This window comes from Pseudophryne corroboree, chromosome 5 (genome assembly GCF_028390025.1).
Source record: "Pseudophryne corroboree isolate aPseCor3 chromosome 5, aPseCor3.hap2, whole genome shotgun sequence".
NCBI classification, from domain to species: Eukaryota; Metazoa; Chordata; class Amphibia; order Anura; family Myobatrachidae; genus Pseudophryne; species Pseudophryne corroboree.
This window is the reverse complement of record NC_086448.1, coordinates 104,430,414-104,447,427: the sequence shown is the minus strand read 5'-3', so window position 1 is coordinate 104,447,427 and position 17,014 is coordinate 104,430,414. Positions and strand designations below refer to the sequence as shown.

Here is a 17,014-nt window from a genome sequence, read left to right as displayed (position 1 = left end):
TGCCCGCAAAAACGTACTCTGGCACAAATCATGCAGGGTGATACGGATCCTAATACATCAGATCCTGAGGAGGATGAAGTGGATACGAGTGGGGGGGATGCCGTCCTGTCACAGGGAATACATGTCCTCATTGAGGCTATCAGAACTGTCCTACATATTCCTGACAAGGTGGATGAGGTTGAAGAGGAGACATTTTAATACTAAAAACAAATCCTCGGCTACCTTCCCTGCTTTAAAGGAATTAAATGCACTCTGAAGAAATGTGGGTAAACCCTGATAAAAAGTTTCAGATCCCTAAGAGATTGATTTCTTCCTTTCCCTCTCCTGCAGAGGATAGGAAGAAATGGGAAAATCCACCGATTGTGGACGCATCTGTGTCCAGGTTGTCGCGTAAGATAGCCCCGGGAACCGGTAAGACAGCATCCTTAAAAGACGTTGCTGACCGCAAGATTGAGACCACTCTCAAGTCTTTATACATATCAGCTGGGGTAGCCCAGAGACCCACCATTGCTTGTGCATGGATCACTAGGGCCATTGCTAAATGGTCAGGTAATGTAATTGACGGTTTAGATTCCTTAACCAGTGACGATATTGTTTTACTCCTGCAGCATATTCAGGATTCTGCTAACTTTATGGTGGAGGCCATCAAAGAAATTGGTCTACTCAACGCACGCACCACTGCAATGGCAGTGTCAGCACGCAGGGGCTTGTGGCTACGCCGGTAGACTGCGGATGCGGATTCCAGGAAAGGCATGGAAAGCCTACCATTCACGGGTGAGGCTCTGTTTGGAGATGAACTGGATATGTGGATATCCAAGGCTACGGCAGGTAAGTCTACATACCTTCCTTCCGCAGCAACACCAGCTAGGAAAACCTACTCTGCCCCAACTCTGCAATCCTTTCGGACAGCAAAATTTAAAGGCAAATCCAAGGGTTCTTCTACAACCTTCAAAGGGAATAGAGGTAAACCAAGAAAACCTGCTGCTGCAGGTTCTCAGTAGAGATGAGCGGGTTCGGTTTCTCGGGATCCGAACCCCCCCGAACTTCACCCATTTTACACGGTTCCGAGGCGGACTCGAATCTTCCCGCCTTGCTCGGTTAACCCGAGCGCGCCCGAACGTCATTATCCCGCTGTCGGATTCTCGCGAGATTCGTATTCTATATAAGGAGCCGCGCGTCGCCGCCATTTTCACTCGTACATTGGAGATGATAGGGAGAGGACGTGTGCAGTGTTCTCTCAGTTGTGTTCAGTGTGCTGCAAATATCTGTGCTCAGTGTGCTTGCAAATATCTGTGCTCAATGTGCTGAAAATATCTACGTTCTCTGCCTGAAAAACGCTCCATATCTGTGCTCAGTGTGCTGCAAATATCTGTGCTCATTGTGCTTTATTGTGGGGGCTGGGGACCACCAGTATATAGTAGTGATGAGCGGGTTCGGATCCTCGGGATCCGAACCTGCCCGAACTTCACCTTTTTTTGCACGGGTCCGAGCAACTCGGATCCTCCCGCCTTGCTCGGTTAACCCTAGCGCGCCTGAACGTCATCATCCCGCAGTCGGATTCTCGCGAGATTCGTATTCTATATAAGGAGCCGCGCGTCGTCGCCATTTTTCACTCATGCATTGGAGATGATCGTGAGAGGACGTGGCTGGCGTCCTCTCAGTTTCTATGTTCAGTGGGCTGCAAATATCTGTGCTCAGTGTGCTGCAAATATCTGTGCTCAGTGTGCTGCAAATATCTGTGCTCAGTGGGCTGCAAGTGCAAATATCTACGTTCTCTGCCTGAAAAACGCTCCATATCTGTGTAGTAGGCCATTGCTATTGATAAATATATTACTGGCATATAATTCCACACATTAAAAAATAGAGAACAAAAATGTGGAGGGTAAAATAGGGAAAGATCAAGATCCACTTCCACCTCATGCTGAAGCTGCTGCCACTAGTCATGGCCGAGGCGATGAAATGCCATCAACGTCGTCTGCCAAGGCCGATGCCCAATGTCATAGTAGAGAGCATGTAAAATCCAAAAAACAAAAGTTCAGTAAAATGACCCAAAAATCAAAATTAAAATCGTCTGAGGAGAAGCATAAACTTGCCAATAGGCCATTTACGACACGGAGTGGCAAGGAACGGCTGAGGCCCTCTCCTATGTTCCTCATGACTAGTGGGTCAGCTTCACATGAGGATGGTAGCACTCATTCTCCTGCTAGAAAACTTAAAAGACTTAAGATGTCAAAAGCACAGCAAAGAACTGTGCGTTCTTCTAAATCACAAATCCCCAAGGAGAGTCCAATTGTGTCGGTTGCGATGCCTGACCTTCCCAACACTGGACGGGAAGAGGTGGCGCCTTCCACCATTTGCACGCCCCCTGCAAGTGCTGGAAGGAACACCCGCAGTCCAGTTCCTGATAGTCAAATTGAAGATGTCACTGTTGAAGTACACCAGGATGAGGATATGGGTGTTGCTGGCGCTGGGGAGGAAATGAACAAGGAGGATTCTGATGGTGAGGTGGTTTGTTTAAGTCAAGCACCCGGGGAGACACCTGTTGTCCGTGGGACGAATATGGCCATTGACATGCCTGGTCAAAATACAAAAATAAACACCTCTTCGGTGTGGAATTATTTCAACAGAAATGCGGACAACTGGTGTCAAGCCGTGTGTTGCCTTTGTCAAGCTGTAATAAGTAGGGGTAAGGACGTTAACCACCTAGGAACATCCTCCCTTATACGTCACCTGGAGCGCATTTATCAGAAGTCATTGACAAGTTCAAAAACTTTGGGTGACAGTGGAAGCAGTCCACTGACAACTAAATCCCTTACTCTTGTAACCAAGCTCCTGCAAACCACACCACCAACTCCCTCAGTGTCAATTTCCTCCTTAGACAGGAAAGCCAATAGTCCTGCAGGCCATGTCACTGTCAAGTCTGACGAGTCCTCTTCTGCCTGGGATTCCTCCGATGCATCCTTGAGTGTAACGCCTACTGCTGCTGGCGCTGCTGTTGTTGCTGCTGGTAGTCGATCGTCATCCCAGAGGGGAAGTCGGAAGACCACTTGTACTACTTCCAGTAAGCAATTGACTGTCCAACAGTCCTTTGCGAGGAAGATTAAATATCACAGCAGTCATCCTGCTGCAAAGCGGATAACTCAGGCCTTGGCAGCCTGGGTGGTGAGAAACGTGTGTCCGGTATCCACCGTTAATTCACAGGGAACTAGAGAATTGATTGAGGTACCAAATACCATCTAGGTTCCATTTCTCTAGGCAGGCGATACCGAAAATGTACACAGACGTCAGAAAAAAAGTCACCAGTGTCCTAAAAAATGCAGTTGTACCCAATGTCCACTTAACCACAGACATGTGGACAAGTGGACCAGGGCAGACTCAGGACTATATGACTGTGACAGCCCACTGGGTAGATGTATTGCCTCCCGCAGCAAGAACAGCAGCGGCGGCACCAGTAGCAGCATCTCGCAAACACCAACTCGTTCCTAGGCAGGCTACGCTGTGTATCACCGCTTTCCATAAAAGGCACACAGCTGACAACCTCTTACGGAAACTGAGGAAGATCATCGCAGAATGGCTTACCCCAATTGGACTCTCCTGGGGATTTGTGACATCGGACAACGGCACCAATATTGTGCGTGCATTACATCTGGGCAAATTCCAGCACATCCCATGTTTTGCACATACATTGAATTTGGTGGTGCAGAATTATTTAAAAAACGACAGGGGCGTGCAAGAGATGCTGTCGGTGGCCCGAAGAAATGCGGGCCACTTTCGGCATTCAGCCACCGCGTGCCGAAGACTGGAGCATCAGCAAACACTCCTGAACCTGCCCTGCCATCATCTGAAGCAAGAGGTGGTAACGAGGGGGAATTCAACCCTCTATATGCTTCAGAGGATGGAGGAGCAGCAAAAGGCCATTCAAGCCTATACAGCTACCTACGATATAGGCAAAGTAGGGGGAATGCACCTGACTCAAGTGCAGTGGAGAATGATTTCAACGTTGTGCAAGGTTCTGCAACCCTTTGAACTTGCCACACGTGAAGTCAGTTCAGACACTGCCAGCCTGAGTCAGGTCATTCCCCTCATCAGGCTTTTGCAGAAGAAGCTGGAGAGATTGAAGGAGGAGCTAAAACAGAGCGATTCCGCTAGGCATGTGGGACTTGTGGATGGAGCCCTTAATTCGCTTAACCAGGATTCACGGGTGGTCAATCTGTTGAAATCAGAGCACTACATTTTGGCCACCGTGCTCGATCCTAGATTTAAAACCTACGTTGTATCTCACTTTCCGGCAGACACAAGTCTGCAGAGGTGCAAAGACCTGCTGGTGAGAAAATTGTCAAGTCAAGCGAAACGTGACCAGTCAACAGCTCCTCCTTCACATTCTCCCGCAACTGGGGCTGCGAGGAAAAGGCTAAGAATTCCGAGCCCACCCGCTGGCGGTGATGCAGGGCAGTCTGGAGCGAGTGCTGACATCTGGTCCGGACTGAAGGACCTGCCAACGATTACTGACATGTCGTCTACTGTCACTACATATGATTCTGTCACCATTGAAAGAATGGTGGAGGATTATATGAGTGACCGCATCCAAGTAGGCACGTCAGACAGTCCGTACGTATGCTGGCAGGAAAAAGAGGCAATTTGGAGGCCCTTGCACAAACTGGCTTTATTTTACCTAAGTTGCCCCACCCCCCTCCAGTGTGTACTCCGAAAGAGTGTTTAGTGCAGCCGCTCACCTTGTCAGCAATCGGCGTACGAGGTTACTTCCAGAAAATGTGGAGAAGATGATGTTTATCAAAATGAATTATAATCAATTCCTCCGTGGAGACATTCACCAGCAATTGCCTCCAGAAAGTACACAGGGACCTGAGATGGTGGATTCCAGTGGGGACGAATTAATAATCTATGAGGAGGGGGATGTACACAGTGAAAGGGGTGAGGAATCGGACGATGAGGAGGAGGTGGACATCTTGCCTCTGCAGAGCCAGTTTGTGCAAGGAGAAATTGATTGCTTCTTTTTTGGTGGGGGCCCAAACCAACCAGTCATTTCAGTCACAGTTGTGTGGCGGACCCTGTCACTGAAATGATGGGTTTGTTAAAGCGTGCATGTCCTGTTTATACAACATAAGGGTGGGTGGGAGGGCCCAAGGACAATTCCATCTTGCACCTCTTTTTTCTTTCATTTTTCTTTGCATCATGTGCTGTTTGGGGACTATTTTTTGAAGTGCCATCCTGTCTGACACTGCACTGCCACTCCTAGATGGGCCAGGTGTTTGTGTCGGCCACTTGGGTCGCTTAGCTTAGTCACACAGCTACCTCATTGTGCCTCTTTGTTTCTTTGCATCATGTGCTGTTTGGGGACTATTTTTTTAATCTGCCATCCTGTCCGACACTGCAGTGCCACTCCTAGATGGGCCAGGTGTTTGTGTCGGCCACTTGGGTCGCTTAGCTTAGTCATCCAGCGACCTCGGTGCAAATTTTAGGACTAAAAATAATATTGTGAGGTGTGAGGTGTTCAGAATAGACTGGAAATTAGTGTAAATTATGGTTATTGAGGTTAATAATACTATGGGATCAAAATGACCCCCAAATTCTATGATTTAAGCTGTTTTTGAGGGTTTTTTGTAAAAAAAACACCGAATCCAAAACACACCCGAATCCGACAAAAAATTTTCAGGGAGGTTTTGCCAAAACGCGTCCGAATCCAAAACACGGCCGCGGAACCGAATCGAAAACCAAAGCGCAAAACCCGAAAAATTTCCGGTGCACATCACTAGTATATAGTAGGAGGACAGTGCAGAATTCTGCTGACCAGTGACTACCAGTATTATACGTTCTCTGCCTGAAAAACGCTCCATATCTGTGCTGCATTGTAGTATATAGTAGGAGGACAGTGCATAATTTTGCTGACCAGTGACCACCAGTATTATATCAGTACGGTACAGTAGTCCACTGCTCTACCTATCTCTGTGTCATCAAGTATACTATCCATCCATACCTGTGGTGCATTTAAGTTGTTGTGCGCAGTAGTAGGAGGACAGTGCATAATTTTGCTGACCACCAGTATGTAATATATAGCAGTACGGTACAGTAGGCCACTGCTCTACCTACCTCTGTGTCGTCAAGTATACTATCCATCCATACCTGTGGTGCATTTTAGTTGTTGTGCGCAGTAGTAGGAGGACAGTGCAGAATTTTGCTGACCACCAGTATATAATATATAGCAGTACGGTACAGTAGTCCACTGCTCTACCTACCTCTGTGTCGTCAAGTATACTATCCATCCATACCTGTGGTGCATTTTAGTTTTGCGCAGTATATATAGTAGGAGGACAGTGCATAATTTTGCGGACCACCAGTATATAATATATAGCAGTACGGAACAGTAGTCCACTGCTCTACCTCTGTGTCATCAAGTATACTACAAAAGTTCAATAAAATGACCCAACAATCAAAATTAAAAGCGTCTGAGGAGAAGCGTAAACTTGCTAATATGCCATTTACAACACGGAGTGGCAAGGAACGGCTGAGGCCCTGGCCTATGTTCATGGCTAGTGGTTCAGATTCACATGAGGATGGAGGCACTCATCCTCTCGCTAGAAAACTGCAGTGCCACTCCTAGATGGGCCAGGTGTTTGTGTCGGCCACTTGGGTCGCTTAGCTTAGTCACACAGCTACCTCATTGCACCTCTTTTTTTCTTTGCATCATGTGCTGTTTGGGGACTATTTTTTAAATCTGCCATCCTGTCTGATACTGCAGTGCCACTCCTAGATGGGCCAGGTGTTTGTGTCGGCCACTTGGGTCGCTTAGCTTAGTCACACAGCGACCTTGGTGCACCTCTTTTTTTCTTTGCATCATGTGCTGTTTGGGGACTATTTTTTAAATCTGCCATCCTGTCTGACACTTCAGTGCCACTCCTAGATGGGCCAGGTGTTTGTGTCGGCCACTTGGGTCGCTTAGCTTAGTCACACAGCGACCTTGGTGCACCTCTTTTTTTCTTTGCATCATGTGCTGTTTGGGGACTATTTTTTAAGTCTGCCATCCTGTCTGTCTGATACTGCAGTGCCACTACTAGATGGGCCAGGTGTTTGTGTCTGCCACTTGGGTCGCTTAGCTTAGTCACACAGCTACCTCATTGCGCCTCTTTTTTTCTTTGCATCATGTGCTGTTTGGGGACTATTTTTTAAATCTGCCATCCTCTCTGACACTGCAGTGCCACTCCTAGATGGGCCACTTGGGTCGCTTAGCTTAGTCATCCAGCGGCCTCGGTGCAAATTTTAGGACTAAAAATAATATTGTGAGGTGTTCAGAATAGACTGAAAATGAGTGGAAATTATGGTTATTGAGGTTAATAATACTATGGGATCAAAATGACCCCCAAATTCTATGATTTAAGCTGTTTTTGAGGGTTTTTTGTAAAAAAAAACACCCGAATCCAAAACACACCCGAATCAGACAAAAAAATTTCAGGGAGGTTTTGCCAAAACGCGTCCGACTCCAAAACACGGCCGCGGAACCGAATCCAAAACCAAAACACAAAACCCGAAAAATGTCCGGTGCACATCACTAGTTTTCAGGAACAGGCCTCCAGGTCTACTTCCTCAAAGCCTTCAGCATGACAGTGGCGCACACTTCCTGGAAGACAGACAGGTGGGAAACAGGTTGTGTTATTTCAGTCACACCTGGGCAACATCATGCCAAGATTTCTGGGTAAAAGATCTTATCACACAGGCTTACAGACTGGAGTTTCAGGAACTCCCGCCTCTCAGATTCTTCAAATCAGACTTACCAGCTTCTCCATAAGCAAGTTTGACCTTACAGGCAGCAATTCAGAAACTGGTACAGACCCAGGTCATTGTTCCAGTTTCAATTCACCTACAAAACAAAGGATTTTATTCCAGCCTACTGTATTTGTGGTACCGAAAGCGGATGGTTCGGTAAGGCCCATATTGAACCTCAAGTCACTGAACCCGTATTTAAGGGTGTTCAAACTCAAGATGGAGTCTCTGAGAGCGGTGATCTCAAGTCTGGAGGAGGGGGAATTCCTGGTGCCTCTGTACATCAAGGATGCATATCTTCATGTTCCGATTTGGATGCCTCGTTAGTCTTAATTAAGGTTTGCATTGCAGGACTGTCACTACCAGTTCCAGGCCCTGCCATTTGGTCTCTCTACGGCACCGAGGGTGTTTACCAAGGTAATGGCAGAGATGATGTTTCTCCTCCGCATGCAGGGGGTGAACATTATACCATACCTGGACGACCTGCTGATCAAGGCGCGGTCCAGAGAGAAGTTGGTGCACAGCATTGCCCTGTTGACTCGCCTACTCTAGGATCATGGGTGGATTCTGAACCTGCTGAAATCTCACCTGGATCCAACAAGGAGACTTCCGTTCTTGGGAATGATACTGGATATAGAGGCACCGAAAGTGTTTCTTCCGATGGAAAAGGCATTAGTGATCCAGTCAATCGTGCGGGAAGTCCTGAAACCGTCCAGGATATCAGTGCATATTTGCATCTGCCTCCTAGGAAAGATGGCAGCCTCTTACGAGGCACTACAGTACGGAAGGTTTCATGCAAGGCCCTTCCAGCGATATATATGTTGGACAAGTGGTCCAGATCGCATCTTCACATGCACCAGAGGATACGTCTGTTGCCAAAAGCCAGGATCTCCCTTCTGTGGTGGCTTCAGACATCTCACCTGACCGAGAGTCATTGGTTCGGAATTCAAAATTGGATTCTGCTAACTACCGAAGCAAGCCTCAGAGGTTGGGGAGCAGTCACTCAAGGGGAACAGTTCCAAGGAAAATGGTCAAGTCAGGAGGCCATTCTTCCGATCAACATTCTGGAACTAAGGGCCATATACATTGCCCTTCTTCAGGCGTCACATCTTCTTCAAGATCAAGCCATTCAGGTTCAGTCAGACAACGTGACGGCTGTAACGTACATAAACCGTCAGGGAGGAACGAAGAGCAGAGCTGCAATGTCAGAGGTAACAAAAATTCTCCTCTGGACAGAAAGACGCGCAGTGGCGTTGTCGGCAATCTCCATTCTGGGAGTAGACAGCTGGGGGCGGGCTTCCTCAGCAGACACAACCTCCACCCAGAAGAGTGGGGCCTTCACCCACAGGTGTTCGAGTCCTTAACACGTCGGTGGGGAATTCCGCAGATAGACCTGATAGCTTCTCGTCTCAACAAGAAGTTAAAGCGCTATTGTTCCAGGTCAAGGGACCCACAAGCTATGGCGGTGGACGCTCTGGTGACTCCAGGCTTTACCAGACGGTTTACGTGTTCCCACCCCTACCACTGATCCCAAGAATTCTCAAAAGAATATAAAGGGAAAAGGTTCATGCAATTCTCATTCCTCCAGATTGTCCGAGAAGGGCCTGGTACGTGGATCTACTGGGGTTGCTCCTGGAGGACCCGTGGCCTCTACCTCTGCAAGAGGATCTTCTGCAGCAGGGACAGGTCGTCTATCAAGACTTACCGTGGCTACGTTTGACGGCATGGAAGTTGAGCGTCAGATTTTAGCCTGGAAAGGTATTCCAAACAAGTTATTCCAACCCTGATCCAAGCTAGGAAAGGGGTAACGGCTAAACATTACCATCGTATTTGGAAGAAATATGTCTCGTGGTGTGAAAACAGGAAATTTCCTGCACTAGAATTTCAACAGGGACGTTTTCTCTTTTTTCTACAGGCAGGTGTGGATGTGGGCCTACGTTTGGGCTCCATAAAAGTCCAGATTTCGGCCTTGTCCATTTTCTTCCAAAAACAATTGGCTTCCCTTCCTGAGGTTCAGACGTTCTTGAAGGGTGTTCTACACATCCAACCTGCATTTGTGCCTCCCACGGCACCTTGGGACCTTAACGTGGTATTGCGTTTTCTGCAATCAGACTGGTTTGAACCTTTACAGGAGGTTCACGTTAAGTTTCTTACCTGGAAGACTGTTACACTGTTGGCCTTGACTTCCACAAGGCGTGTGTCAGAACTGGCGGCGTTGTCTCACAAAAGCCCCTATTTGACATTTCATGAAGATAGAACTGAACTCAGAACTCGTCAGCAATTTCTTCCTAAGGTGGTGTCTGCGTTTCATATTAACCAACCTATTGTGGTTTTCGGTGCTTTGATTTGCTAGAGGATGCTATAGCCTTGTAACAGTTCCTCTGCTCTGATTGGATACAGATTTTCTAGTCCTGTTATAGTTCCAGTGCTCTGATTGGCTACAAGATAATCTAGCCCTATGACAGTTCCAGGGCTTTGATTGGTTAAAGGTTGCTCTATCCCGGTAACAGGAAAAATACTTGAATTATTTATTATTCATTCTTACATAATTAACTGAGTTTAAGTTGAATTTCAAATGTTTTGGTAGGCAGTAAGAATGTAAGTCTGTAGTCTAGGCTACACATAAACTTGAAAGGGGGTGCTATTTTATTTAAATCCATGCAAACAGATTTGATTGTCTGTACATGTTCAATGGATTATGAGCATCTTACCTTTGGATTGCTTACAAATTGAAGCATAATTCTCATCACAAGCTGATGTCTTCCACTGCCATTCTGCATCCATATAAACACAGGCGTTTTTCTTCTTTGGTTCTCCAGCAGCCCATTTTGTGTACCGAAGCTTCCATTTATCAATCCATCTGAACTGGCTGTCAGTCTGAAAAAGCATAGGATACATGAAAAGCCAATTAGGGTTGATTAACTGTCTTAACCCCTTGCCTGGCTACGTTGCATGTGACGCGACCTGTGCCAGGAGTACCTTACCTCGCCAACATAACTTCCGGAATCGAGCCCCAGAATGCCGTGTGGCCGGCATTTTGGAGCGCATGCTCCGGGGAATCACAGTACCCCTCCAAGTACTATTTGGCTGATATCTGTGTGATCAATAAACTAGTGGAGGTGGGGGAGGGATAAAATAAAGTTAAATTATGCTGGAGGGTAGGGAGGGGGGTTAAAATAAAATAAAAAATACATTGGACACAGGGGAGGAGGAAGGAACAAACATGGGGCACTTAGCAGCGAGGGGGGTTGGTTTATAAACATGGATTTTATTTTACTACTAAGGGGATGTGAGGGTACTATTATGATTCAAGAACACTGGGGTGGGGGAGGTCTTTTGCCAATAAGAGGTTGGAAGTTATTTTATAATGGGGGCCTATAGACACGGGGGTAGGGGGAAAAACACCACCTAGATTTTTTTTTTTTAAATAAAATATTTTAATATATTATTAAAAATACTTTTTAAACTTTATTAAGTAATATAAAAAAATTACAATTTCTGAGCAGTTTCATGGGGAAAAAGCGGCAGTTAAGTGGCTAAGGAGACCAGGCAACATTTTTTGGGAGGGGTCTGAATACTTTCAGTAGAGTAGAGAGATCAGACACCAGCCCCCTTCCCCTGGAATCTTGAAGACAGAGAAATAAAATGCAAGGCCCCAAAAATAGCGATCATGGGACATGAACCAAAGTAATATCTCTGCATTTTCTACAGTATGTTCAGAACTGGTTTAAACTGCTGATGAATCACATAGATAGGAAACCGTTCAAAACTGTCATAAGTGTCTGGTGAATAAGGAAAGAAATCAACGGTGTCCCACTTTAGCCTTTTTCATGAGTTTTCATTTCTTAGACAATGGAGGCAGAATGTGTGGGAATTCTTTATTAACTATATTTGAAAATGAGTATGGAACAGTAGTTGGATCAGTTGCTACTTATATAATTCTTATTATTGTTACACCATTGTCTGCACATGGCTGGGGTGAGGCCTAATGATATGACTAGCCTTGCCCCCGCCCCTATCGCTGCCCACCTGAATCATCTTCTTCCTCCAGAGGAAGCCCGGAGAGAAGGTAGGCAAATATGAATTATCTGTGTTCCAATAACACAGCCTTGTGCTCTCCCTTGTGTTACTAAACTTTGTATAGGCAGGGGCAGTTTCAGAGAGGAGAAGCCCTATGTGCAGGCCCCCTCCTCTTTGTGCCATGTTTGTGCACATCTCTGTGTAATTTGCCATCTTCTGCTCTGGAGCACCGGCTGACCTGAGACTCAGTAGAGGTAAGTATACTTACATGAGTGCAAAGTGTCTGGTGTGGGTCCTCATGGACCCAGGACCACACATATTGCACCCAGATGTAGCCAGGCTCATTGTTGCCGCAATGCGTATGCATGTGCATATACATTGCGGCAATGCCTAGCCGCTCCTGGCTGCACCTATTCACAACGGAGACTAAGCCCATGCAATATGTATGCATCATGGTTGCGAATATATGCACACGCACACCGGCGTGCATGTGCATCGTGGCAACCTAGTCACAACAGCGACTAGGCACAGCAACAATAAGTGTGGCTACATCTGTATGCAGGGCCGGTGCTAGGGTGTTCGGCGCCCCCCATGCAAACTATAAATTTGCGCCCTCCCATACTTTACAAAGGGACAACGCACATAATGATTTTACACATAACGCCCCCTGTAGTAGTGACACTTACTCACGTAATGCCCCCTGCAGTAGTGTCACGGGGTGTCATAATCAACTCCTGAGCCATAAAAAAGCCAGGATCACAACACAGTTGTAACGCTACTTAAAGCATTTAACCATGCTGACACTATTACTTTAAGCATGCACTATTGTGTCTATAAAATGTATTAGATAATATTTATTATATACTTTATCATTTTAAATCCTATTCATTTATCAAATATCACTTAAATGCACTTCATTATTTATCAGATAAAAGTTTTATGTATTATCTAGATATGATGCTACAACTGTATTTACATGTTATACATTACCCTATTAAACATAGGAACACAGAATTTGACGGCAGATAAGAACCACTTGCCCTGTCTAGTATGCCCCTATACTTGCCCTGTCTAGTGGGCCCCTTTTTTACCTTTTGGTAACCTCAACCCTATTTGAGCCTTAGTTCTTTGTAAGGATATTCATATGTCTGTGCCAAGCATGTTTAAATTGCTGTACTGTCTTATCCTGTATCACCTCTGCTGGGAGGCTATTCCACTTGTCCACTACCCTTTCTATAAAGTCATTTTTACAAAAAATGTCTTTGAACCTACCTTCTTCCAGTTTCAGCATGTGTCCACATGTTCCAATATTTCTCTTCATTTGAAGAATGTTTCCCTCCTGTTCCTTGGTTTATTTGAAAGTTTCTATCATGTCCCCTATTTCCGTTCCCTACTATATAAGATTTGTGATGCACCATTTTAGTTGCCCTTCTTTGTACAGTCTGTAATGTATTTATATTCTTCTGAAGATATGGCCTCCAGAACTGGACACAGTACTCCAGATGAGGCCGTACCAATGACCTATACAGTGGCATTATTACTTCTTTCTTTCTCCTACTGATTCATCTCCTTATGCAACTGAGCGTCTGATTAGCCTTCCTCATTGCTTTGTTACATTGCTTACCTGCCTTTAAGTCACCTGAATTAGTGACTCCTAGATCCCTTTCCTCCTCATGACTTTTCACTGTAGTGCAGTTGATACTATATTTAGCCTTTGGTTTTTGAGACCTAAGTGCATGATTTTGCATTTTTTTACATTACACTGTAGTTGCCACGTCCTGACCTATTCCTCTAGTCTACCTAGATCCTCAATCATTTGTTTCACTCCTCCTTTTGTGTCTACCCTATTCAGGGTCAGTGCAAGGTTTCTCAGCACCCAGGGCAAAACTTCAGTGTACCGCCCGTTACCACCACCAATACCCACTTCCCAGCCCTTCAGATGAAAGTGTGACTTATAAATTCCACAGCCACCACATGCATTAAGTACAACAAGGATGTGTCTTTCAGATACATCCTTAATCTTGTGAAAGGCAGACTCAGTGCTGCCCTCTCTACTCCCCCGCCCCCCTCGGTTCCCGGCACCCTAGGCAGCTGCCTAAAGCTGCCTAATGGTAAAGCCTGCCTTGACCCTATTTATACTTTTGTGTTATCTGCCAAAAGGCACACTTTCTCTTTGATACACTTGCAATGTCCTTAACAAAGATATTAAACATCACTGGTCCTTGGGGACACCACTTGTAACCTTTCCCTCCTGTGACTGCCCTCCATTTACTACAACTCTCTGTTTCCTATCCTGCAACCAAGTTCTTATCCACTCAACCGTCTTAGAATCCAAACCCATGCCTTCGAGTTTTTTTAGCAGTCTGTGCTGTGGAACCATGTCAATAGACTAACTAAAGTCTAGAAATGCTACCTCGACGGCCCCTCCTTCATCTATTATTTTAGTCATCCAGTCAAAAAAGTCAATGAGATTTGTTTGGCATGGTCTCCTCCACGTAAATCCATGCTGTTTGGGATCCTGTAGATTTCTGGATTTCAGATAATCTACAATTCTCACTTTTAATAGTGTCTCCATCAATTGTCCTACTACTGATGTAAAGCTCACTGGTGGTAGTTGCTTGCCTCTTCCTTGCTCCCACTTTTTTGCAGTGGCACTACCTGTGCTATTTTCCAGTCCTCTGGAATTACTCCTGTAGCTAGTGACTGGTTAAACAATTATGTTAATGCTGTTACTACCAGCACCCCTTTAAGCTATTTTATTATCTGTGGCTGTATCCCATATGGTCCCATTAATTTATCCACTTTCAGCTTTGAGAGTTCTGCTAGGACCCTCTCCTATGTAAATGTACTTGTAGCTAATTTTGATGAATGTTCTTACAAATTAACAGTGTCCCTTTCCCCTCTCTCTCCAGTGAATACGGAGCAAAAATAATTTAGATGATCTGCTATTGCTTTTTCTCCTTTGACCAGACTCTCCCTCTCTGTTTTAAGTCTTTTTATCCCTCCGACTGCTTTTCTCCTTTAACTTATATACCTGAAGAAAGTTTTGCCTCCTTTACCAACTGACCATTTTTTTCTAAGCTTGTGCCTTTGCGCGTCTCTTAGCCTCTTTCTGCCTGACAATATACTCCTCTTTGTCTTTATTATTTTAAGTTTGCTAATATTTCCTAAAGGCCATGTTTTTACCTTTCAAACTAGTTGCTACTTCTTTTGTACACCACACTGGCTTTCTTTTCCTGGTGCTTTTCCTAATCCTTTTGATATAAAGGTCTGTTGCTTTTAGCATTGCAGTTTTTCATTTTTCCCACCACTCCTGCAGTCCTTCCAAGTTCCTCCAATCTGCAAATGAATTGCTAATATTGCATCTTTGCGTATGGTATTTAAAATACAAATTGAGTTTCCCTTATCCAAAATGCTTGGGACCAGAAGTATTTTGGATAACGGATTTTTCCGTATTTTGGAATAATTGCATACCATAATGAGATATCATGGTGATGGGACCTAAGACTAAGCACAGAATGCATTTATGATTCATATACACCGTATACACACATCCTGAAGGTAATTCTACCCAATAGTTTTAATAACTGTGTGCATTAAACAAAGTGTGTGTACATTCACACAATTCATTTATGTTTCATATACACCTTATACACAGCCTGAAGGTCATTTATTACAATATTTTTAATTGCTTTGTATATTAAACAAAGTATGTGTACATTGAGCCATAAGAAAACAAAGGTTTCACTATCTCACTCTCACTCAAAAAATTCCGTATTTCAGAATATTCCGTATTTCGGAATATTTGGATATGGGATACTCAACCTGTATGCACTAGATAATATTTATTGGCAATACACCATATTTTTGAGCACCTATTACCTATTAAGCTATAGCTATATTTATCTATGCATCAAATAAATGACTCATATTAATTTCTTATATATTTAATTCTCCGATACTTGAGTAAAAAGAAATTATCTTTCAAAATATATATCTTGCTAGTCATTTTGCTTATAATTAATAGTGAGTGATGAGCACGAACCCGCCTGAACTTCACCTTTTTTTGCACGGGTCCGAGCAACTCGGATCCTCCCGCCTTGCTCGGTTAACCAGAGCGCGCCCGAATGTCATCATCCCGCGGTCGGATTCTCGCGAGATTCGTATTCTATATAAGGAGCCGCGCGTCGCCGCCATTTTTCACTCGTGCATTGGAGATGATCGTGAGAGGACGTGGCTGGCGTCCTCTCAGTTTCTATGTTCAGTGAGCTGCAAATTGTGCTGCAAATATCTGTGCTCAGTGTGCTGCAAATATCTGTGAAATGTGTGCTGCAAGTGCAAATATCTACGTTCTCTGCCTGAAAAACGCTCCATATCTGACTGTGCTCAGTGTGCTGCAAATATCTGTGCTCAGTGTGCTAATTGCTTTATTGTGGGGACAGGGGACCAGCAGTATTATATAGTAGGAGGACAGTGCAGAGTTTTGCTGACCAGTGACCACCAGTATTATACGTTCTCTGCCTGAAAAACGCTCCATATCTGTGCTGCATTGTAGTATATATATACTAGTTGGAGGACAGTGCAGAATTTTGCTTACCACCAGTATAACTATATATATAGCAGTACGGTACAGTAGTCCACTGCTCTACCTACCTCTGTGTCGTCAAGTATACTATCCATCCATACCTGTGGTGCATTTCAGTTTTGCACAGTTTGCTGACCACCAGTATAACTATATATATATATATATATATAGCAGTACGGTACAGTAGTCCACTGCTCTACCTACCTCTGTGTCGTCAAGTATACTATCCATCCATACCTGTGGTGCATTTCAGTTTTGCACAGTTTGCTGACCACCAGTATATACTATATAGCAGTACGGTACAGAAGGCCACTGCTCTACCTACCTCTGTGTCGTCAATTATGCTATCCATCCATACCTGTGGTGCATTTCAGTTTTGCACAGTTTGCTGACCACCAGTATAACTATATATATAGCAGTACGGTACAGTAGTCCACTGCTCTACCTACCTCTGTGTCATCAAGTATACTTTCCATCCATACCTGTGGTGCATTTCAGTTTTGCACAGTTTGCTGACCACCAGTATATACTATATAGCAGTACGGTACAGAAGGCCACTGCTCTACCTACCTCTGTGTCGTCAAGTATACTATCCATCCATACCTGTGGTGCATTTCAGTTTTGCACAGTTTG

At 44.9% G+C, this 17,014-nt stretch overlaps 1 protein-coding gene and 1 long non-coding RNA gene across 2 annotated transcripts in view; one reads left to right on the top strand and one right to left on the bottom strand.

The window, feature by feature from the left end:
• Positions 1 to 17,014, bottom strand: part of LOC134927292 (macrophage mannose receptor 1-like) — a 340,668-nt gene that overhangs the window by 16,175 nt on the left and 307,479 nt on the right. The window contains exon 25 of the mRNA XM_063921538.1: positions 10,488 to 10,653. Coding sequence (XP_063777608.1) covers positions 10,488 to 10,653 — 166 coding nt within the window. The remainder of the gene's footprint in view (positions 1 to 10,487; positions 10,654 to 17,014) is intronic.
• The window catches only part of LOC134927293 (uncharacterized), a 120,767-nt gene that overhangs the window by 22,619 nt on the left and 81,134 nt on the right, over positions 1 to 17,014 (top strand). The window lies entirely within an intron of this gene.